The sequence below is a fragment of the Aplidium turbinatum genome, chromosome 6, assembly GCF_918807975.1.
Source record: "Aplidium turbinatum chromosome 6, kaAplTurb1.1, whole genome shotgun sequence".
Taxonomy (NCBI): Eukaryota; Metazoa; Chordata; class Ascidiacea; order Aplousobranchia; family Polyclinidae; genus Aplidium; species Aplidium turbinatum.
The window spans coordinates 12,365,025-12,389,590 of NC_137477.1; the positions used below are offsets into that span (position 1 = coordinate 12,365,025).

Genomic DNA, 24,566 nt, shown 5'->3' on the forward strand with positions numbered 1-24,566 from the left:
ACATTTTTTGTATGCGCGTACATCACTGCTTTTCCCAAAAAAGCGGTTGATGCTGACGCACAACATTCAAGTGCTACTTGGTGGTTTTATCAAGTTACCGTGCTCCCAAAAATTACCACGGGCTCAAAAGTAGCCTAGCCTCGCTACCGGGATGCCAAGCTGACTGCCCAAACAATCACTGATTGAAAGCATAGGTCACTGCAACAAAACTGTTCAAATGGTTGGTTTTTGAATCTTCATCTTCGAACTGACAAAGCCTTGATAAGTTATTCCTGGTAGTTTAGCACACTTGTAGGGTAGCCACTTTAACAAGTCGAAATTGACTAGAATGAAACCGCCAACCAATCATAAGCTACGATTTAAGTGACGTAAAAAATGGCGAAAAAAGATGATAGAAAGCAAATTAAGTGATGGTTTTTTTGTCAGCTGGTTGGCTTAGAGGTTAGGGCTAGAAAGTAGTCATTTCATTGACGCGGGTTCGATTCCCACTACTGTTATTGCTCTTTTTCTTCTGTAATTGCCAAATAAAGTTCCAAACAAGCATTCACTCTCTGGATGAGTCACAATTGGACGGTAGCCTCTTATAACATGTTCTGATTGGTTGGCGGTAGCATTGTAGTCATTCGCAGTGGCAGAATTTCGACTTGTCAAAGTGGCTACCCACTTGTAGAGGCATTTTTAATGTTTCCATTAAAAATGCATTCATTTTTTTCACAATTTGACAGTAGCCTAGGCTAACAAAAGCGCGCTACAGCTCACCTCTGATTGTAAATTATATCTTTCAACTGTGAACTTTTAGCAACTCTTCCATTGCAGTCTACAACAGGCTCGGTTGACAGATTTAAATTTATTATAACTAAAAATCTCATTGTGAGAAAATCAGCATAAAAAGAAGTGTAAAGGTAAGGTAAAAATAGCGATGCATTCAACGAAATCTTATCAATTCTTCTGTAGCTATTCGAATTATGGAGTTGAAGTCAATGTGGATCATTGATCGCCAAAATCTTCTTGCTCGACCCCAAGACTTGGCTGGAAATCTGGGACTCTCAATACCATGGAAAATACGAGCGATGGCACGACCAGATAAGGTGAGATCAAGGTCTGCGCCTAAAAAAATTCTTAATTGTTGTCAGGTTCATGAGGGCACTTTGAAAAAAATTTTTGGAAACAACTGTAAAGTAACTTATTTTTTTTTATGAATAATGTGATTGGGGTAGACAGCTATTCTCTTAGGAGCTTGTTGGGCATAAAATAAATCTGTTGAAACAACAAGCAATGCCCAAAACTGGCTTGATGACTTGGTGCGCCCGCCTCTGAATCGGTAGGCATGGGTCCGATACCCTGTTGGGTCATACCAGACTTTTAAAAAATGATATTGAATCTACTTCCTACTTGGCACTGAGCACTAGAATGGACTCGGGTAACTAATAATGTACTCAGTTGCGCCTCTATACGGCTGCATTGACACTGTCTGCTTTGTAAAGCGCTGAGGAGCAAGAAGCAACGCATTCTGCGATGGATACAGCGCTATATAAAAACAAGCATTATTGTATTACTAAAACAACCACTTTGCTCAGATTCTAGCAAAAGCACTACACTCAAATTGCAAAAGTCCTTCACAATCATCATCTGCCAAAAACTCCACTAAAAGCACAACTCAGATCGGAAAACGAAAAAAATTCTCAGGTGATAATGTTAACATACCATGAACACAAATGAACTGTTGGACCATTGTCCGTACATCCGCTTCACTGGAAGAATCAAGCTGAAATATATCATTAAAACGTTTATACATAATATTAGGCCTATTATTTTCAAAAATGCCAAAATTTTATTAACAAAGCTGTGTTCGCATTCGTACCTGACTATTATTAACAAGCTTTGGTATATCGTCGTCTTCTTTAAAATATTGATTGATGGAATGCTTCAAAGCGCAGCTCTTCTCGTCATCATGACCATCAAGACAACGGTTGACACTACCGTGTGAAAATCTGAATGCGTTTATAAGATGAAGTTAGTTATATATAGTTTAACGTTATCAAAATGAGCACTATTAAACGCTTTATTGCGAAGACAATCATCCTCGAAGACAAATAGCCATCACTCACATTAAACGCTCGCATCAAACTGATAACACTAGGACGCTTCACTGTTGTTTCTTGAAAGGTTAAATGTTAAGACAAATCAACAATGTAGTCTACGACGAGTCAAAATGGCGACTTTTCTGGCTAGTAGACTTTCTCCTAAGGCTCCTGAATGACGTTTTTCTTGCTTAATTGAACATAGTTATCGATACAAATGGGCGAAAAGTACCACTCATTAACGTTTAATCAACTGTGGTGAGAACGTCTGCGCGACGTTCGAAAGGACGTGGGTTTGATACCGCTCCAAAGCACGCGGCTGTGTCTCGGCAAAGGCATTTCATGGCATGCCAACATAACGGGTGCATCTGACTTGAAGATTAATATGTCATTTCGTGGCTGCATTACCGAATCTGTGATCGTAGTGTACTGTATGTTGTGGCAATAAGCTCAAAATAAAACGTTGTTATAAAAAAACGTCACATTTTCTGTTCAAATCTAAAACACGCGTCTTATTGATGTAGCTAAGCGAAGGCCAGCATACCTTTGCATTGTATCAAAGCACACTTGAAGTTGGGCTAACTCCTTCTGTTCTTGCTCAACCATCCGTTTGTGAAGAAACGCTGATATTCCGTCAAGATCCTCATCCGTCATTGGCCGGGTCGAGCGGACAAGGAATGACGGATCACGAAAATCGACGGTAATTCCGCTTTTTCCGGAATCCTTAGCTAAACGAATGAGAACAAATGCGCAAATTACAACCGTGTAAGAATAACAAAGTCTCAAAGCATCAAAAACGGCAGTTTGAACAACGCATTTGAGATGTACTATTGAGGTCTACTAATTTAACCATATAAAAACATCATTTGGTAATTGGAGACTGAAGAGGTTAATTTTTAATAACAAAATCATCAAGACATGAAATCGTTGATAATAAAAATGTTTTGCTCACTGATAGACAAAGTGGTATCCCAAACCAAACTTCGAAAAGTTCTTTTTACTGCCGACAGCTCGAGACCAAGTTGATTGGCGACCTGTTAAAGAAGTGAACGCTTTGCTGAGGTTATTAACAAAAACGCGATGGTGTTTGTTTTTAAATTGAATTAAACTGATTTTTAATACGAAATTAAACATTTCTGAACAAACTGATTCAACAGAGCCAAGATATGTTGTATAATATTAAAAAATGCAAAGTTGCACAGGTACTTTCTTTTACATATTTGTACAACGCTTAACAGAAAACAATAACAATGGACATGCGTTGCCAAAGAACAATGTTCCTTGAGTCTGAAGACACCTACCTTGACTAGAGAAAATTCAATCTCATTGCTGTAGTTTTCATTTTTGCCTGTGATTGAAGTAAAGTTGATGTTAAATCGTGCAAGAAAATAATTAAAAAAATAAAGAAGCATCACGAATAAAAATACAAAGAAGTTGAATCGCTGCAATTATTTTCACATGAAAAATTTCCATTTATTTGGAATGCCGGTCAAGAATAGACTTGTTGCCACGCTAAAAATATACGCAACTACATAAGTTAGTTTTAGAAAAATAAATAATGAAGGAATAAAATGAGCAAAAGAAACCATGTGCGAACTAAATTTACAAAAGTTTGTATCGATGCACCTAAGTTTGAAAGCAAACATCATGTCACCTTCGCTGGCTAATGCAAGAGCAACCGCGTGGCTTTTTTTAGCAGCTTTTTGCATTTGTTGGTTTCCCTCGTAACAATGGAGGTAGCATTTGCTTGACGTTGGCAGATAGACTTTGATCAGAATCTCCATCTCCAAATAGCACAGCAAGGTTTCGATTCCTGGACAACAAAGGCCTTGAGTGAAAATGATGAGAACTTGAGTAAGACAGGCTCAATACAGTCGTACGTTGAAGGTGATAGACTGATAGTTGTTTGCAGGATAAACATTGTTTCGGAGCGATGTTCAAATATTCAATAAAGAAGATTGTGAATCTCGGTGAAGTTGTTCGGCAGTACGTTTTTAATTTTATAATTGTGGCAGTTTAATTTCAGCATAAAACTGGCGCTATGAAAACACGCTTGTGAAGCGTTTGAGTAACGATGATAGACAGTTAGACACCTAAGTGAAATTATTTTCCGACGTCTTAAGCGTTTGGTGTGTCATTTCATGCGTAGTAATTCAGTTGTTTAGATGCTTGACAAGAGCTAACGTGTTGCAATGGGGAAAACGTTGGCAATTTTATGTTTGCATATTATGTTAAATGCTGAAGCGTTGCTTAGTATTAATTTCTCAAAGTTCAACAAGGTTACCTCTCTACTTTTTTTTTTTTTTTTCTACCAAACCGTATCTAAAAATTAAGAACAAAAATGAAGAGAAAACTTACTATTTATCTGTCACAAAGTCACTGGAAATTTATTTAAAAAATCGATTGCTGACGGATCGTAAATACGCTTTCAAAAGTAACTAAAATCGATTCCAACGTAGGCAACAATAGAGAAGGGCGCTAATAGGCAGGTGGGAGCAAGTAATCGCATGGTATTGGAAAATCACTACAGGCAATCACCTTTAAATTGTAACCTAGCAAAAGTTGTCGTTTCAACTTCGCCGGACATTGAAATATGTCACAAGAAAAACGTTTGCCAACATTGAGGTTGTTTGCAGCTTCGAGTTTAGTCTAGCAACGTGGAAAGGACGAAAAAAAGCATTTTTCATCGTCGTTGACTCTGAACCCAGTCAGCAAATGTCTTTTTTTTTATAAATTGATTCAGTGTTTGTTGACGTTGAATCAATGTATAAAGGACTGATTTTCTGACAAGGTAGCTATTTTCTCTCAGGTATATACTGTTCTCAAAACGACCAACATAACCCGTGTGGTGTGAAGCAATAACGCTGAGCACTCTAGTTCGTTATTTTTGTTTACAAAGGCGTTAAAGTGAGCAAAGATAAGACTTTTTACAGCTAATTTTCATAAGAGTGATTTATTGTTCAGTTTTTACAACGTACAAAATCCTTTTAAAAATGATTCTTTTGTTCGATGAACAGGAACAAATAAACTGGAAAAATAAAATAAAGTGTGTGAATGACCGTCTCCCCACAGGGGGTGTACTAAGTCTTCAACCTTGTGGTTTACATCAGTGTATTTGCTATTTATTGAGCGCTGACAGTGCCTAAAGCAGCTTCAGAGTTTGGAAAATTAGGATGTGAGATTGTGTATTTTGTGAAATGGTTTACTACATTACTGGTATATAAAATGGTACATATTTTATTACTTAAAATGGTATAGATATTTTTCGTTGCATTGTATATTATACTCCCGTTCATGCGCACGTTGTAGGTGCTGCCTATGTTGATTCTAGCGCAAATACAATCCGGAGAAATGAAACGGTAAATATCTACTTTTCCACTCAGTCAAAATTATAAAAAAACGACAGTGAACCTAAGGGGCGATTACTTAGCAGGGTCAGATGACGACGGGAGAGCATTTGATAGGTGAGAAGGTGCTGATATTTTTTGGCAGCTGAGAAACGTATTGTTAACTGGATAGTCTGAATGGTTAGCGAGTGGGCTACACCGTTATAGTTGGCGAAATGCAATCTCGCTGTGTTAAAGAGCACTCGGCCTTATGCTGGTATTGGTAACCAGCAAAAAAATCTTGCTAAAAGCTGATGTGTAGTTAAACTACGTGTGTGATCACACTGGAGAGTTCTTCATGGGATGAATCAGACATTCACAAATTAACACCATGAGGGCAATGATCGCCTGATTGCACAATCTCATATTATAACTTTCAGAACGCCCCAGTGTATACTCGAAAAATAAAATTATAAGTTAGCTTAGTTGCATTCCATTTACTGCGTCCAAACCTCCGCTACCAAGCCAGGAATTGACGAATGGCATCAAAAGAAAATGTTTCAAAGTGATGTCGAAACAACGCTTGTTTATGCAAATAGAATATTAAAAAAATCTAGCACTTGCAATCAAGCTTGCACAAAAAAAACTTGGTTAATTAAACATGGTTTACTGTTAATTCTTACATCGTTTTATCCTCAAACAACGTTAGAAATAGCCATACGTCGGTAGGTCATAAACATGTCAGTTGGGCCCGAAAGACGCGAAGTTCTCGTGGTATTTAACAAAGTTATAAAACATTGTTGGTCAAACAATTAGATTAAACAACGGGTAAAAGCCAAAAACTTAACGACTTTTGGCAAGGCAACAGCCTGGTTACCAGCAGCCTGCCTGTCAGTGTTCTTCAGCTGATGTGGATTAACACTATCGTGTACTTCGTAGGAAATAAAGGTTCATTGGTACTTTAGAAAAAACAAATGTGTGAAGATATCTTTTCACGGAAAAATTATTTGACGATATCTTAGATAGAATAAATGCCATTCCAAAGCAGCCACAGTGGATAATCTATCTCGTAGTCAATGCCTTTAGATATAAATCACACGAAAGTTTTAGCTCGTATGTCATAGTTGTAATAGTAGTGACCTTTCCCAAGACAAAGTTAACCGAATGTCAAGCTTTACTTACATTAAATAAAGGGATCTGTGCAATCAGCTGTATAATTAAGTTGTTTTGAAGTATAAATTAGAGATTCGCGAAATTGCAGAAGAGACCGTTGGTGTAATGGCTAAAGAAATTTTTTTTTTAGTTTTGACATTAGTTATTTTTTGCGCAGGAAGCGCACAAATTTGCAATCGCCATTTACTTTTGTTGTTGTGAAGATTGGGCTGATAATGGGCAAAGAGTAAAAATAATACAAATTTTATGTCGAGTTGAAAAGCATAAAAACTCACTTCAGTAAAATCAAATTTTTTTAAAATGTTGAGCAACATATTGCTTGGCCCTGGTTAGTAGCATGTCAGCAAATAGGGGCCTTTTGAAATTAAGAATGTTTTTTTAGACAGCGGTTCACCGATGAGACATTGACACAATTTAATTTACAATAAAACCTTTCCTGAAAAAAATCAGGCAATGATGCTTGACGATTCAGCTCTAACCAAAAGGAGGACAAAACCAAAAGCTCAACTTTTGCACAAGCAGGACATTAAAAAACGTTAAATCGATGTCAAAAATACACAAATTTTTCCACAGGTTCACGGCTAGGTCACGTCACTGACATTTTCGCCAAGTTGAAGTTTAATACCTAAACATGGACAAGTACAACAGATTCAATAGCAGAAGACACAGCATAGACGCAGTAGCTCTAGCAAGTGAGTTGTTCATTAATACGAATTACGAATACAAAACTTTGACAATAAAAAAATTAAAATTTAAACTGAAAGTTTACAAGGCTCACACGGGTCATTTGATAAGTTTAAAAATAAATCGAATTATTTTGAGAGGCCCAGCAAAAGGATACATGCAGCTCTGGCTTAGAACGTTCAGTAGCAGTATGTTTCAAGTGAAGAGTCCAACATAAGATTCCTTGTCTACAAATTGAACCTTTTTCGTCGCAAAATGAAACCAAACAAGCTGTGAATGACACAGCTGTAATATAAACCTTGTGAATTTTCATGGCAATTGCACGTTGCAATTCTCGGACAGTTTACCAACAACAAAGAGTATTGAAATTTTGAAAATAATTACTGGTTTGCATCAACAACTAACGTCATCATGTGACGGTCGGCCAACGCAAAAGTAACACAGTTTCTTAACTTTTGACTTGCATGGTTGATAGATTGACATGTTTTCACAATATTCTACAAACAGATATGGCAAGACAATCCAGAAGAGTATCTTTCAGTGGGCAAGCGGAATTGGCACCTCTACAGGTTTAGTCTTATTGCAAACTTCATATTTCAACGAATTTGATTTAGATATTATTGATGGAAGCGTTGTTGCAAGTTGCTTTTGATAATTAGAAAAACTAGAAACAAGAGTCAACAAAAACTTTTTCTCGTTGATGGAATTATTATTGTAGCTAGTTGAATCAACGTAAAAAAACGACTTTTGTTGATTTGGTTAAGCATGGCCATAAAAACGATTTGTACCAGGAATCGTATGGAGCTTACTTTCTAGCAGTGGTTCACACTCTCAGCAGCTAAATATCAAAATACTGCATTAGAAAACAAGGCTTCATTTCTTCACCATGCTTGAAAACATGCATTAATGAAGTTGATAGGATTATAAGTGCTCCTATTTTCAAAGTAGATTAAACTGTCGCAATATTATGTAAGAAAGTTAGGTATTAGTATACCGGCGAGGTAAATGGTTTGGGAGCCGTTTCACATGCGCCGGTGTGATGCGGTAGGAGATGTGACTTAAACTTTTTGCAGCCACAAAGCAGGAGGCATTCTGTTATGATAGCATCTCAGCCATTCAGACGCATGTCAATCGACCCGAGAACAGGAAGACGACAGAGCAGAGCCTTCTCTATACTATCGGTAAGATTGTGATTAAATCGTAGACTAACTCTTACTTTTTGAACCATATGTGGCAAGCAGATGCAACGTTACAGTTTTATTAGCTTTTTCTGGTACTATTAGGAGCATGGTGCAACAAAGATTAACATATTTAAACACCCTGAATCAATGGGAAACTAACATAAGAGTCCAAACCAACGATTGTACACGAATATCAAATGACAGAGCTTTGGAAGACCAGTCTGTATCAGATCAAGCACATACAGGGTCATCAGTAATTATAATTAACATTACAAGAGATCCAATTCAAAAACTGGCAAAGGAGACGAACGTGGCCTATGGAACCATGTTCACAGTTCTCAAAGATTTGAAGATGAGCCCATTCAAACACATGAAGAAACAGTTGCTAAATGCCAATGAATACCATTGAGAAACGTCTCTCCAGAGCCAGAATTCTGCTCTCACGCATTGAAGGAGGAGGCACGCTGCCAAACCTTGTGTTCAGCGATGAGAAGAAATTTGATGTCCAACATCATTTTGGTCAAGAGATGGTGACGTGGAACCCCGGGTAGTCGGAGACAAGGGGCGGCATCAGTGATAGAGTGGGCTGCAGTTAACGAATCAGGAATGAGTCCATTGATTTTTGTGGACCAAGGAGTGAAATTGAACCAAGAAAACTACCGAAATGATATTCTTGAGGGTTCATTGTTGCCTTGGGCAAAGAAACACTTAAAAAAACGTAATTGGTTCCAACAAGACTCAACATTCCAACAAGATTCTACCCCTTCACATGGAGCTAAGAGAACGCAAAACTGGCTTTCAGCCAATGAGCCGTTCTTCATTTCCAAGGAAGAATGGACTCCTTCATCCCCAGACCTGAACCTCCTAGACTTTGGCATCTGGGGTTACCTGGAGAGCAAGATTTCGACTAAACACCACCTAAGTTTGGAAGCTCTGAAGGCTAATCTGAAAAAAGAATGGTCCAAAATACTTCACAGAGTTATTCTTGACTCTTGCAGGTCCTTTTCGAAGCGTCTCCGACTTGTTGTCGACGCAAATGGCGGACACATTGAGTAAAAGTTGGTTTTCCTAAATATTTATTTATTTGACAATAATAATATGTTTATTACTCAAAAATTGTCTACCATTTGTTAAATACAGTTGTTTGAAGTTAAAACGTTAATTATTGATGACTCTACAATCATCGTCAATATGAGAAGATTCCTTATCCCAACACGACATTAAATTCTTGACGTTGCACATTATGAACCGTTGCATGTTGGGTAGTCTCCGAACGTAATTTCAAATTTGAGGTAGGTTTTGACCTCAGTAGTTCCTGCTGTTTCATTCTTCAATCGAAATGGCTACTTTGTGTTAACATGAGACTTACAGCAGCACGACTTTTCAGAGCTTTGGCACCACAACGTTTAGCGGACTGCCAATGATCCAGCCAGAAGAGAAGCAAGAAAACACATACAAACTTAGGCCCGATGAAGGCACCGAGTTCAAAGCACATATTGTGAAGGAAGAGACGAAAAAGGTAAAACGAGGGTGCCTGATCCGTCGATGTGCAATAACGATTGCTAAGTTAGATATGATTCAACCATGATACTGTATTTTGCCCCAATAACTTGATCGATGAAAACCTCAAACTGTCAACCTAGGTGACCGCACGTATGTCAGAGGTTCAAAATCGCTGTGAGTATTCAAATCTGGAGAGGTTTCAGTCTGACAATCAATGTATGTTAATCAAGCAACCCACTTTAGAAAATCACACCAACTGCTAACCAGTGACTGGTTCGTAACCGCTCCACCAGATTTTCTGACAGGAGTTTGCGTACGGTCTGACAAACAAAGATTAACTTTCACTCAAAATAAGCGAATGTGATAAACTCTCCAAACTACAAATTAAATGGAAGGCTTAGTTGTACGTTCATAGGTGGTGGGTTCAACATAAGATTGCAACGTTTACTGTATGCAACCTAAAACGCATAAATTGCAACGATATTCTAAAAAAATATAATGAACTAGGTCATGGATGACGTCTTAGAAGAAAGTTCCTACATTACAGACGCTCCTCGGTCAAGGTTACGCAAAGGTTGGTGAAGACTGAAAAAACATTTTGACATTGATAAGCAATGTATGAAAACTCAAACTTTTTGAAGAACTGCTTGAAATATATGCTTTGGTGTTGTTGTCTGCTTATTACGCTGTTTTGGAATTGTGGCATCTTCATTCATTTCATCATCACCATCAACCAATTTTGATGATACGATGATAGGTCATGAACTAAATTTACAATCCATGCTTAAATCTATAAACTTTTTGAACATAACAATGGTTGAAATATTATGCAAGGATAAATTTTTTTCGGTGTTGTTGCAATAGTCTTTCAAACACTGTTGAACTAATTAGCAATTGCCCAGGTAGAAAAATCGGGCCCTTTTAAATTGAACCAACGTTTGCAAACAGTTTTATCAAAAAAAAAAAGTGAAAAAGCATCGGCAGAACAATATTGAAATCCTGACTTACTCCTCCCTTATTTTTAGAATACTAATGAGTGTGGGGAGAGGCATTAATCGTCACCCACCAGGGGTAAGAATCAGTAACATTGAACTAAACTTTCAGGGATACAAAGCACGGGGAAGGAAGGCGCAAGTCTTGCCAAGCACTTGGTCACCGAAGTAAAGGATAGGTTGAAAGAACTGGGCATGAAGCGGTGAGTACCTGAAAAATAAAATTAAAAAACCACCAGATGGGCCAGGCTGCCCTGATGGAAGAGCATGTTGGCCGGCATGTGTGGTTTTGTGTGACAAACGAGGATCACGTTTGTGTTGACCGTGAAATTAAGTAAACAATTTTTGGCCGAAACTAAGTAAACAATTATTTCATTAACAAAAATGCAAAAAAACGTTTCTCTTAGCTACAAGTTTGTGGTTAACGCGTTCGTTGGAGACAAGCGCGGTCAAGGACTCAGGATAGCCAGCAGAGGCCTGTGGAGCACGGATACAGATGGAAGTGTGACCGTGGAGCATCAGACCGATAAACATTTTGTTGTTGTTGTCGTCCATGCCGTGTATTTCGAATGATGAAAAAACGAATGTTTAGTTGTTTTTTTCTAACTTTCTGTTGTTGCTACGTGCTACTTAACGTGTCTAATTGTCCAACCATGATTGAAAAGCACGGTTGGACGTTTTAAAATCGTTTTCAAACGCATTTTTCTTCGATATATATATATTTTTAGAAACAAGAAACGACGGTGACTAATTGGCTATGACCAAGACAGTTGATTCAACGTATGTAAACGTTGAATTAATGTAAAATGACAGATTTTGCTATCGGTTGAGTCACTGACGATCAAAAAGGCTCTAAATAGTCAAAACGCTAAATAAGTAAACTTAACCTTTAAAAAGGAATTGCATCTATTCAATTGTGTGTATCTTCGACGAGAAAAAGTTCGTTGATTGATATTTGACATTTATAATTACGGTAAAAGATATCCCTGCATTTGATGTTGCTTTTTTGTTCTTGTACTTCGAGCTGTTTACATTGAAATGAAACGTTTATATCTCGCTTTTTCATACATATTATATGTATTGTTCACATAAAACAAACCGAGTTACGAAATCTACGTTGCACATTATATGAAAAGTATGAAAATAAGCACATTGATATTTCAATCGATTCCTCAATTCAAATGGTTATTAAGCCAGCATTTTTACACTATCAGTGGATAAGGCGCTGGATTTCCAATAATACGAACCTGGTTCGACACCCAAGCGAGTTGTTGATAAACACCGCTCACCTCTACCCAAGGTATAATAAGTTGGGTGGGAATAGTTGCTGAAAGAACGGCGGCCGAGAGAAAGGAACTGGCCACCCTACTCTCGTTGGTGCCGAAGGCCTAATATGATGAGAACCTTATCTTCTCATTCCCCAAAGCTCAGAAACTGAGTATGGGAGCTTTACTTTACAGTAGTTACTTACATTACCAGACATATGTTTACAACCTGTCACCTTCTCTTGAGAAGTCCAATTCTTCAACAGTGGATTCTATGGGAATGGCTGATAGATGTCCGCAACAGTTCTGTCCATCGCTGCAGGAAACAAGAAAATGTTGACAGTTTGCTATTGAGAGAACAATTTCAGGTGGCGATTAAAACGGCATCGCTTAAACTGCACGTACTGCAAAGCACTAAACCAGATTACAAAATCCGTCGTTTTTATATTGTAATAATGATGGATTTGTAAAAATGACAGATTTCGATGTCTGGGAAGTAACGCAGCATTGACAAGCGCTGGTTTCAGCATCATATAAAAACACACATTGTTATTCGTCATACAACGCGTCATTTTTACGTATACTCCATTAAAAAAATATCAACGATTACTCCTTGCAAAATTAATCTGAAGCGTTATGATAAAGCATATCTGGCACCGTCCAACAGTAGTTTTTTTTTTGCATTAAATCAAAGAAACTAGACTCAATCAGGACTCTCATTCAAATTTGTAAAGCGTTTTTTTGATTACTACTTCTCCTACCTTGAGCAAGAACAGGCAGGAAACACTTTGCGAACGAGTTGCTGAACAACGTAGCGATCCACGGTCTTCCCGTACGAATGCCTCCCGAGCTCGAAGATGTCACCTCCCTATGTGCATCACCATATCGACAAAACTAAATTTAGATTCGAAAGTATCTAAGTCCAAAAAGCCTCTCAAAGGAGATGGAAAGTTAGACTTTGATGCTTAGAGTAGAATAAATTAGCTGAAATTCAAAAGATGATAAAATATTGGCCACTCCTTGTATCTTAGCCACTGAAATCTGCCGTTTTTACATCGCTGCAACGTTGCTTTTGCTGGTTGTGATTGTAATAACTTTAAAAGAGTGTGGACACAAGGAAAATCTTGATCCTTTTGAAATGCTAAAGCAATGAGCAAAATGAGAAACTTATCAGTTATCATGATCATTATTGGTAACAATTTCCTTGCTAATGCTCACCTCAGGATCAAGAAATAAATGGCAATGTGCTGTCTGTCCATCTCTCCCCGCCCTTCCAACCTCTTGTACGTACCTCTCGAATGATCTGTAATCCGTAAAGAGTACAAATAAGTAGACAGCTGTTTGCAAGAACCCAAATATAAACGCCATCCTTCGCGATAAGAAAAGCTTTAATTAGACAATTAGACATACTAGTTCTTTTTTACGTTGATTCAATGCCTGTTGATGTAAGTACAACGTAAAAAAAACCTGGTTCGTTGGCTGGGCATTCTCAGAGTTTTCCAACTCAAGATTTATTTGTTAAATTTTTGGGCTGTGCGAGACAAAAATGTTTCAAACTATTTCGTAACAAAATCTCCAAACATGTAATGCAACCAAAAACTCACATCGAGTAGATTTGTGCCGTTTCCTTCAAGGAACTATCAGTTATGGAACCAAATCAGGCTGTTATGGTTCAAAATAAAACTATTTCGACACAAACTTTCGCTTCCACGTATTTCTCTTGTGAAGATTTGTTTTTCATTTCAATTAGAACCGTTTTTGGTAAGGAGAAAATTTTTTTCAACCACAAACGAAAATCATTTCGACCAAATTCAGTCATGATACATACTTGCTAAAGTTAGCTGTTAAATGTTAGAAGCTGCTAAAAATCCAGAATTGAGAACTTTTAAAGTTGTTTCTAAACGCTGTGAAAACCCTTCCAATACCAAAAAATAAAGTGAAGTGCCGGCTGTATAGCCGAGTGGTGGTAGCCTTGGCACGGCACTCGATATAGCGCCGGTTCGACACCGTTCAAGAGCATGCGACTGTGTCTTTGCCAAGGCACATAATGGCATGCCAGAAAGTGGACAGGAAGATTGGCTTCCTTGCCTTCCCGTCTACTTGATTTAACTCTTCAACCACTTGGCGCAAGCCTGGATACGATAAATAAAGTGATGTGGATGAATAACTCGTCACCTAGGCATGTTGTAGTGAATGACAGCTCTGACGTCTTGTTTGTCTATTCCCATCCCAAAGGCTATGGTAGCGACTACGATGCGTAAATTTCCTTTCATGAACTTGTTTTGAACTCTTCTTCGTTGGGCAGTTGACATCCCTGGATAGTATCATTCTAATCAGGTGATTGATTTATTTTTTATAAGTTCACAGAAAGATATAGTCTTTTAGTAAGACAGAACACTTTGAATAGCACTTAAACAATACAATTTCTAAAGTTTTGTCGATTTGAAATACTGATCTCTTTGGGAATGTAGAGCAACCGTAGGAATTATGTTCCAGTGTTTCCAAAGAGTTGGGGTTCCAAATTAATTTTTTTAACGTAGAATAAAGCCAGATTTTTTAAATTAAAAAGGAAGTCTTGAAATTGACGAACAGTTTCAACAGCAAGAAAAACTGAACTGTGTATGGGACACATAACGATACCTTTGCAATCTGCACAAGCGTTCATGCAAAAATACATGCAATTCAGCGACAGAAAAAAATCAAGTAAGTGTTAAAGGGAAAAAACACGCTACTTAGTGCAAACAATACCCGCATGGTAGCAGTCCACTTCCCACGCCACAAGTTTTGTTCTTTTGCCTGCAACAGTCAAGTCATTGAAAGTCAAGATTGAAAGAATAAATCCAGGGAAACTAAATTCATTTCGCAACGTTATTTGACCTTATTCCGTAAGTCTTTGCAGTTTGAGTATTGCAACATTGCTTAAAGTTAATTAATAGAAAAAGGATTAATTTCCAATATAATTTACTTTTTGTGGTAGAATTTCTTTTTCTCTTCTTCGTGCCTAGTTCTTCAATAAACTCGTCAGGAAAGATATTCTAAATGCAAGAAAATACGCTTAACATTTTCTTCCGAAAACCGATCGCTGAAGTGGTCAATGTAAAACACTTTATTACAAAAGCCGTCAACTTTTTCTAGAATAGAGACTTCTTTAAAAACTTCACAGTCACTTCTCACTCAAGCATTTGTTTCCAAAACCAACATTCATCAAGGCCTGAACCAATGTATTGCAATCGGCGCTTGTTCAAAATGATGACCTTCTTATCAGGGCTGTGGAGTCGGGCGAAAAACATACGACTCCAACTACAGTGTTGCCAGATATTTTTTTATATTTTGTACTTTTTTATTTTTAAAAATTAATTTCAACTTTCATTTGTGATCGAAATTGAAACGGCGAATGTCACAAAAACTAACAACAAACACTTTTATTTTCTGGAAAAGGTTTACAGTGCAATACGGAGAAAAGAAAACAATATTTTGAAAAAAGATTGTAAACAAAAATTGTATTGTTGAACGTTTTGTATCAAGCTGGAGTCGACCCTTTTTTCAACGCCTCCGACTCCGGACGCGCCAAATCCTTCCGATCCCGAAACCCTGCTATTTATAATTTTGGTATTGGATTGTATTTTCGAAAGTAATCATAAGGCATTGAGCACAACTTAATAGGACAACCACCTCGTTTTCTGTCGACTCGTGATGGAGACGCGTTCTCAAGTAAGAAGACAACCTGGCGGCTTCGTCTCTACGTGTGCAGTAGACTATGATGGAATTCAGGGCTTTGAATCTCTCACCGATCAGAAGGGAGCATAGTGCCTGGATGAATGGATAGTTGTTCGAAATGTTTAAAAAGAAATAAGTAAATCTTATATGCAGTAGTTTCAAAACTGCAACGGAGTCGCACGCTTTAACTCGGTTTATCTATCAAGGCTTGAGTTTTGAGATATCTGTTTAATCTAGGACAATATACTAATTCCAGATAACGCGTCAGTGAACGTATTCACAAAAACTACGACTCCGTATCTTTTTGAATGTTACATCACACTAAGCAGGCTAACATTAAAACAGAGGCACTATTTTAAGGTACATCGTAAATTTGTAGTATCATACAAATTGGGAACGACTGTGAGATACACGCTAAAAGTTTTACTAAGGGTGGAAAAATTTGGAACTGTGTAAATTTCTGACAAGCAGAACACAATCATTACCTCATCCTTGTAAGTGTCGCTTGATACAGAAAGAACGAGGTTTTCAGGCAAACACATATCCATGATAACTCCTTCCTCGTGATCACCAATTCCTATCACCCAACGAGTGAAAAAAGGTAAACATAATATTACAATTAAGAAAGTTACATAAAAAATACTAAGTAGATCTGCTTTTCGTTGTGATGGTTAGAAAAAAAACTAAATTGAGAATAACTGTTTGATACATTCATTCCAGCAAATTGAACGATGCAAAAATGACAACAATTTGCACGCTGGTTTTACGCGTATAATAAAAACTTGTGAGAAAATAACGTGCGCCAGGCAATCTTCTTCCCATGTTCCCAATGCACAGAGCGTCGACCAAGCCCCTGCTCAACTGCAACATTCAACCAGGTCCTGATTCCTGAATACTGCACTTCGTTCCCTGGGTTAAGCATTCCAGAACATTTTTATGGTTTTCTAAAGACAACCACACGAAAATCGTCATCGTTGTTTAAGCCTTTGAGACCGAAGTTATACCCTTTCACTGCTCCATGCGATGTTTTCCCGAACTACACCAAAAGGTTACAGAAGAGAAGACAGTCTTTCGTTTCATCGCCCGAGACAGGCAACAAAGTATTAAGAACCCTTAAAATAGCATACACACCAAGCTGCTTCGCAATTGACTTGCAAGATGTGTACGTTGCTGTAGCTGTGAGGCCGACCAGGCAACTGATGCCAAGATGTTCCTTCAGGACCTGCAAAGAAAGAAGCAAAATTCGTATGTCGTCAAGTTTCAAGTAATTTTTCTACATGCTGTTTTTGTTGTGCATTGTGACTGGTGCTACAATTTTATTCTGTAAAAATATCCAAGTGAAATCTAGAAAAATATTTTGAAAACAGCAGCATTAGGAATTTTAGTCACTTATTGTAAAATCTGGCGTTTTTTTGGGAAGGATAACTTTGGCTCAAGACAGACGTATGTAAAATAGTGTAGTATTGAAATCACATGAAACCATGTAGAACAGAATAATACAAACTATTATACCAAAGTCAAATCTAAATATACCTGACAAATTCGAAGGTAAGATGGCCGGAAACTATGAGACCATTCGGCCAGACAATGACACTCATCGACACACACAAACGACACAGGGGGGAGCTTTGCAAGGGGGCTGATATGGGGGGAAAGTCCGGCCCATGATATAAGCGTTTCAGGGGAGACAAGGAGGATGTCGACCTGCAAAAATTAGCAAAAATGTAAACACTTGTAAACTCAATGTAAACAAAAATGTTATCATAAAAACTTACAATACTACGCAATACAGTCTACCAAAAACAAAATTAAAATATCTTGATCGATTGATACCCTTTTCTTTATATTTTTCGCTAAAATACAAAAAAACACACGAAAAAAGTTGATTTTCGAAAATACAGAATTACGTGTATAATGATAATTTAATTACCTTTTCATCTTCCACTTCAAGGAGGATTTTATCCTTTTGCTCTTTCGCCAATCCAGAATGGACACATTTTGCGTTCAGAAATTTGGGCAAGCCTGACACCTGAGCAGTAAATGAATGAAACAAAGGAAACACAGTGCCAGTGCTCATGTTCACATACACTTAGTTAAATCTAATCTAGATTAGAATAGGCTGATCAGCACTCAGCAGTCGAACTTTTGCAGCTCTGCTTTCATTTTCACAATGGTTGATGAAAACTACTTTTGCATAAGAAATGAATGAATTTAGTATAAAGAACAATGCAACGTTTTTTTTTTGCATTTTTCACACCAGCGCTACCAATATCCTGTATCATACTTGTAGACTACGATTATGTTTGTCAGTCTCTTGTATATTTTTGTTTATCCGCCAACCAAACAAAATAAACTGAACTTGCTCTGATCACGCGAATGGCCCACAGCCAACTGTGGCATTAACGCAATCTTATTTCTTGTCTGGCTATTGTTATGCTGCGTAACACAAAATGCACAGAAAAAAATGATTGAGTAAATACTGTCTAACAACATGAGATCAATATACCTGATCGTCCATAAGTGAGACGAGAGGTGAAATGACAAGGGTGATGCTTTTGCGTTTCGTGGAATAAAGATAAGCAGGAAGCTGGTAACACAGTGACTTGCCCAGTCCAGTTGAAAGGACGATCAATGTCGGTTCACCTGCGTTTCATAGAAAGAGCATTGCGTGAAATTGAAACTACAAAAATTGAGAAGTGTCTCTACCTAGGCAACAGTTTTGCAGATGTTGAGTCAATGTAGAATATGACTAACTGGCTGGAGGATTATCAAAGGACGTTGTAAAACCAGGTTCCCAGGACATCAAGGCATACCCACAATTAATTCGGTTTTCACCACCAGATAATCCGTTGACTAAAGGACCTTAAAGTGGTCAGTTCACCAATAGACCTCGAGAGTCTGTGGTAGTGTTCCCAGATCAAGCTATAGTATGATAGAAATGAAAATATAAAAAAGCACTGAAAACTTGGAATGAATTGGACTGCGGTTTTCCTTTATGCTAAAGGAAAGTGAAGTCAGGGATAAGATATTTATAAGATATTATATTTTCAAGACATATTACATGTCATCAATGGTGTTTCCAATAGTTTTTACAATACCTTTTTAATCACACTACTCCTAATTAACTGATCATGCAGAAAAACAGCATGCACTTAAATTCAAAATTGAAAGCTCAGCTTTCTTTAAACTTATGGAATATGGATCACCATAGACATGAATACCGCTTTGAAAGATTCCAGCAAAAAAAAAATCGCAATTTTAGAGAAATTGCAACTTTACTTACCACACAAAATCCGTTTAATCGCTTTTTCTTGTCCCGCTCGGAATTGAGAGTAGCCAAATTTTTTTAACGTTGAAATTACTTCAGATTCATCATATTCGTCGTGAAGGTAAACAGGATCGACCTGTTTCATGGTTATACCGATCATATTTGGGCATGGCGGTGGTAACTGTTGATCATTGCAATCAAGAGAATGATAACTCTGAAGAATTTCATCCACTGATTCTGCTGCAATTGTATGTTACATGTTTTAATCCCACAAAGAAATTGCCTGTTTGCGCCAGATAATGCTCAATGCACCCGGTACTATGAGTTTACCACTCTTAAGTAAAATTTGGCAATATCAAAGCACAAGTTACAAACTCGGGGTTAATAAATTTGCAACATAAAAATACCACAGGCTATATGGCCTGAGAAACTCCGTCATTGCCCATGACAGATTTCGATGTCTGGGAAGTAATGCAGCACTGGCGAGCGCTGGTTACAGCATTATATAAAAACACACATTGTTATTCGTCATACAACGCGTCATTTTTACGAATACCGTACTCCATTTCACCAGTCGTTTCCACCTTGATTTAAGGTTTGCAGATATTGAATTAACATAAACAGCAGTGATTTTCTGGCTGAGTAAAGTCATCGGTTTTCATTTCAATCACAGTGGTCACTTCAAGGGAAATTGACAAGAACCAAAAACTGAAGATAGCCGACTGTGGACCACTTTGAATCAAATCCAGACTAAATTTTGATGATTCAATCCAGTTAAGCTCAACATACTCTACGGCTGTGCACGAAAACAAAACATCTACGCCTACGGTACTATAAAGGGTAGTAGTAGAGTACAATAACAGTAGTAGTAGCAGTAGCACTATAAAGAGTGCAATGACTAAATTAAGTCACAGAAAGTGAATATAAATCCGAGGCAAAATGAATTTTTTATCGTTCACCTGTATTTTCTGTTTCTTCCGATGTTGGGTCCGACTTAAGTTGAAGTTTTGCTAAAAAACAGTATTATATATTAAGGTTACATAATATTGTATGATACAAAAATCTTTTGTTGTGAGATGGCGTTCTTCCACAAAATTTACAGAAGTCATTCTTCACAAAATATGCAAAAGCATCGTTACAACCGGGGTTATATTAAGGACAATAAATGATAAAAAAGAGATATACAGCAAACACTGCCGATAATTTATCTCATTTGTTGGAACAGTTTTGAAGCAACTTCCTACTTCATGACAAAGATTAATACAATCCTAAAAGAGAATTGTATTTTCGGCATAATAATAATGTGTTTTTACAGAGCGTTGTAAACTATGCATTGCAGTACTACGTTATTCTCGGCGCTTTACGCAAAATATCATCAAAATTAAGACAGAAACAACACAGTTACACGTACGGTACGATACCTTTGTTTTTGCATTTGCCTGCCCAATGACCAACTTCACCACACTTAAAGCACTTGTCACCACTTCTGTCCATGAAACCACTTTTACTAGATCCCCCACTTCTTCCTTTCCACCCGCTGCGGTATGAGTACCCTTTCTTAGCTAGTTTCTCACGCAACACCTGAAATTGAAAAAAATACACAAAACTTAAAAAAAAACATAAAATTAAAATAATGTAGCTTTTAAACTCATTCATTTGTTTGTCAAAAGAAGAGCCAGGACAAGCTGGGACAGAATTACAAATTAAAATGTGTTTCTTTTATAGGCCTACTACTGTATTGATAAAAATGAAAAATCCCTACAGCGGTGGCACAATCTAGTGAGTTGACCGTCAGATGGTTCAGCACTCATCTTTGCAAAGTGCTGCTACAGTACTTTGTGACCAATTAACCAATCATACTCACACGAAATAAACAGAAAAATGCCCAGATTATTATGTTTAAAAAAAATCTAATAAACAGCTATGATTGTGCCCAACTCGAATAAAAATATTGAAACACTTTGTTGTATTTAGTTCAATCAATTTTTCTCGACAAATATGTGTTTACTTGTTTCCTCAAGAATCTCCCTTTCCCTCGTTTGTTGCAGAACTTCTTCTGTTGCATGTTGATACGGACGAAGTTTGTGCTCACAAGTGAGGAGTTTCTTTTTACACGAACAGCAGTTTCTGAATTGACAATAGAGTTGCATAAAACCATGTAATATGTAAAGAACCAGTTAAAAAAAAAATATTAGGATACATATTATAGCGATCCATACACACAGGCCTTGACAACGTACGAAGTGGAGGCCTGACTGAAAGCCGATGTAATTTTGATTTTGAAATCTAAGCTAATTTCACTTTATATGTATCCCTTTAAAATGATAGTTTTAAAGGGATAGTCAGCGCCAAATAAATAACTTACTCGTGGGAACAAAGACTTACTTGTGGGAAATTAACTTACTTAAAGTCGGCGCCAAATAAATAACTACTCGTGGGAACAAAGTTAAGTAGCCGCATTGCCGCAATGGTGCATTGATTAGTGAGTACTGTGACATTGCATATCTGCTTGAGCTGTATCTTTGGTAATACCATAATGAACAAACAAAGCAAACATATCTGTCAATATACAGTTAAACTTCGATACTATGCCACCCTTTGGGACCGAGAGAAAGTGGCATAGTACCGAGAGTTTGTAAAAACAGTCATGTGACGTGACAATGTAATGCCATGTTGTGTTGTACGATTATAATTGTAAGAGGAAATCAAGTCTGAGCCAGACGATGTTAAATTTGCTCGAGATCTGGAAAGCGCTGCCTGTCGAGAAAAAGATGCACGAAAACGAGGAGATCGAGCTGTGACTTTCTTGAAGCTGATGAGCGCCTTGAGACTGATGGGTCTTTCACACTGGATGAGATTGCGAAGGAGATGTTGCTCCACAAGGAGCCGATTGAAAGCGAAGATGATGAGATAACTGTTGAGGAAATCGTTTCATTCGAAGAAGCCCAGTGGGCATGGAGCACTGTCCGGAAGTTCATGCAGCAGAGAACCGGGAAGCCCAGTGTGATGCAAGCATGCAATCGGCTAGACGACAAGGTGCACGAAAGAACATGCGCCAGCTGACGATTCCTCAGAGTTTTAGGCTGAACTACAGTAGATAACTTGAGAGAACACATTACATGCACAATTGCACATACATATACTTTTTCCATTTTACAGCCGTTTAATCGTTTTGTTCGTAGCGTTTGTTGTTTCGTTAATACTGTACTCTCATGTGGCATACTAGCAAGGGTAAGGGGTGGCATAGTAAATATATTTTCTATTGAATTTAGTTGGTGACGACTGACGATCAAAAGTGGTAGCCTATAGTAGCGGGGTGGCATAGTATCGAAGTTTGACTGTAATAGCAATTTATTCCATTAGAAGATTCAACATTTTGCAAAAAAAATGTAGCTTTTGTTTTCTTAAAACCACAGCAATTTAAATTACACATAAAAGTACTACTACTTTCTTTCATTTTATTCTTCACAGACAAGGAAGTCTATTGATTCCAAACTTCTACTGATATACAATGACAACTTGGACACTTTACTGAGTAAATACATTTAATAAAACTTTAGGAGTGAAGTGATTTTGCTGCACCATTCAACAACATAGTAAACGGATTTAAAAAAAAAAAAAAACTAAAACAAAACCAAAGCAATTATAGTGCAACACTGTGCCCTTGTCAATTTCAAAAGAAAAAACTAGTAATGATTAATGAAAAGAAAATGTACTAAACTAAGAAGTTTAAATGTTTGCTGATTAACTATATTTATAAATCCTCACCCCAAATTTTGGTTATGAATTGTAGAATGTCGCAACACAAACTGATTCTATTTTATGAATAACATTATTGGAAAGTGCTTTTTTCAACTTTAACATGCAATACCTGATGTTTGAGCATCTGTTGAAGAAATAACATCTGATCTTTCAACGGTGATTGATGTTCCTGCATTATCTATCTGTGCTTTCTCAGCATGAGATGACTTTGAAGAACTTGAATCAAATAATACATTACCTGGTGTATTTTGTGATGTTTCTAACTGTTTTGTTTTGATTTCATCAACAACGCATTTGGTTTTCACAACTTCACACTGATCAGAGTTTGGAAGTGTTTTCATAACACAGATATGAGGAAGTGCAGTAGTTGAGCCAGATATTGGCACAATTTTAGTTTCCTTTGCTTTGCTTTCACTCACAGGTGTTTTTGTGATGTTCGACTCATCGCCAGCAAACGTGATTTCAGTTTCTTCAGATTTTATTTTGTTTTGTAAATTTATCAAATCGGACAAATCATCACTATTTTCTTTTATCCAGGAAGGTTTTGAATATTTATTGATTAAGTTAGTATGTGGCTTCATAATATTCCGTGAGCACAATACTTTTCTTTGCATGACTTTCATTGATGAAACACTAGCAGCTATACGAGATACTTTGGAGACACACTTTATGCTTTCATCAGCATGGTCTTCCATCAGTTCACTATGACTTAATCCCGATTGCAAGATTTCTTCAGTTTTTTCAATAACTTTGTTAATAGTTCTTTTTTCTTTTTTTAAGCTTGAAAGGCTTGGTTTTAAAGATGTTAAACTGATATTTTTTCGAATTTTCTCACGATAAGTCGGACAAGGTTTTTCTTCGTTTTTGTCTTCATACTTATTTCCTTGCTTTGGTTCTTCTAAATGATCTTCAACGCAAGCATGGGTTGAGTTTGCTTTCAGCAAATTATCTCCCCATACGTTGGATGAAGAATTGGATTTAGAAATTGAATGTTTAACAGTTGATGAGGATGACCTGTTCTTTTTTAATCTGAAAATACATGGTGTTACATGACTCTTCTCAATGCTAAGCGTTATATTTTGATATGTATTACCTGAAAACAGTATTATCATAATGAAATCAATTCTTATTTGACAAAAAAAATTCAGATCTTTTGGACAAAAGTGATGAAGTAAAAGCAGAAATATTTTAAGTATTGTTATCACATTATGACCTGTAATCTTTGTTTAACTTAAAAAAAATAATTTTGTACAAGAAACACAGGACAAAATTGATCTTCAGTCATAAAGATGCTGTTATCATGTTGTTATAATTCCATACCTAGCATATCTAAGATAAAGCTGCTTTGCCTCTTCATCAAGAGAGATATCTTGTTGAGTTGGTCTGTGTCCACTGCATTTCATGAAATCAACCTCCCATTTCTTCAGCTTTAATTTAAGATCAAGTAACATAAATTCTAAATCCATTCTGCAAATGCTAAAGTTGTTGCTAAAGCTACTGCTAAAAGGTAAGCATAGCCTTTGCAGCTCTCAAGTTAAAAAAGCATAAGTTTGTCTTCAAACATATAGCTTTTCCATAGGGTTTGAGAATCTGTGATGACTCAAATAAACACTA

General features: G+C 37.1%; 2 protein-coding genes across 4 annotated transcripts; one reads left to right on the forward strand and one right to left on the reverse strand.

Annotated features, from left to right (window-relative positions):
• Positions 1–839: 839 nt before the first annotated feature.
• On the reverse strand, positions 840–24,418 carry LOC145772260 (ATP-dependent DNA helicase Q4-like). Of its 3 annotated transcripts, none has more exons than XM_082584123.1 (25): positions 24,273–24,418; positions 23,062–23,981; positions 21,199–21,317; positions 20,612–20,771; positions 20,150–20,200; positions 19,206–19,427; positions 18,429–18,565; positions 17,853–17,951; positions 17,456–17,626; positions 17,054–17,144; positions 16,408–16,499; positions 15,878–16,015; positions 15,171–15,240; positions 14,954–15,001; positions 14,381–14,519; positions 13,424–13,508; positions 12,967–13,073; positions 12,442–12,521; positions 3,736–3,894; positions 3,383–3,429; positions 3,034–3,115; positions 2,626–2,809; positions 1,862–1,991; positions 1,705–1,765; positions 840–1,107 (listed from the first exon to the last, which is right to left on the reverse strand). In XM_082584123.1, the coding sequence occupies exons 1-25, from the start codon at positions 24,416–24,418 to the stop codon at positions 926–928; spliced, it is 3,720 nt and encodes a 1,239-aa protein (XP_082440249.1). In that variant the 3' UTR covers positions 840–925. The 3 variants fall into 3 exon arrangements, 2 of the variants coding, with proteins under 2 accessions (XP_082440249.1, XP_082440246.1); XM_082584120.1 differs by having other exon boundaries at positions 19,206–19,430; XR_014289283.1 differs by lacking the exons at positions 840–1,107; positions 1,705–1,765; positions 1,862–1,991; positions 2,626–2,809 and having other exon boundaries at positions 12,435–12,521; positions 19,206–19,430.
• Positions 7,152–12,087, forward strand: LOC145772261 (dynein light chain Tctex-type protein 2B-like). Its single transcript, XM_082584124.1, has 7 exons — positions 7,152–7,272; positions 7,772–7,833; positions 8,338–8,445; positions 9,833–9,964; positions 10,456–10,522; positions 11,053–11,143; positions 11,348–12,087. The coding sequence occupies exons 1-7, from the start codon at positions 7,212–7,214 to the stop codon at positions 11,511–11,513; spliced, it is 687 nt and encodes a 228-aa protein (XP_082440250.1). The 5' UTR covers positions 7,152–7,211; the 3' UTR covers positions 11,514–12,087.
• Positions 24,419–24,566: the final 148 nt, after the last annotated feature.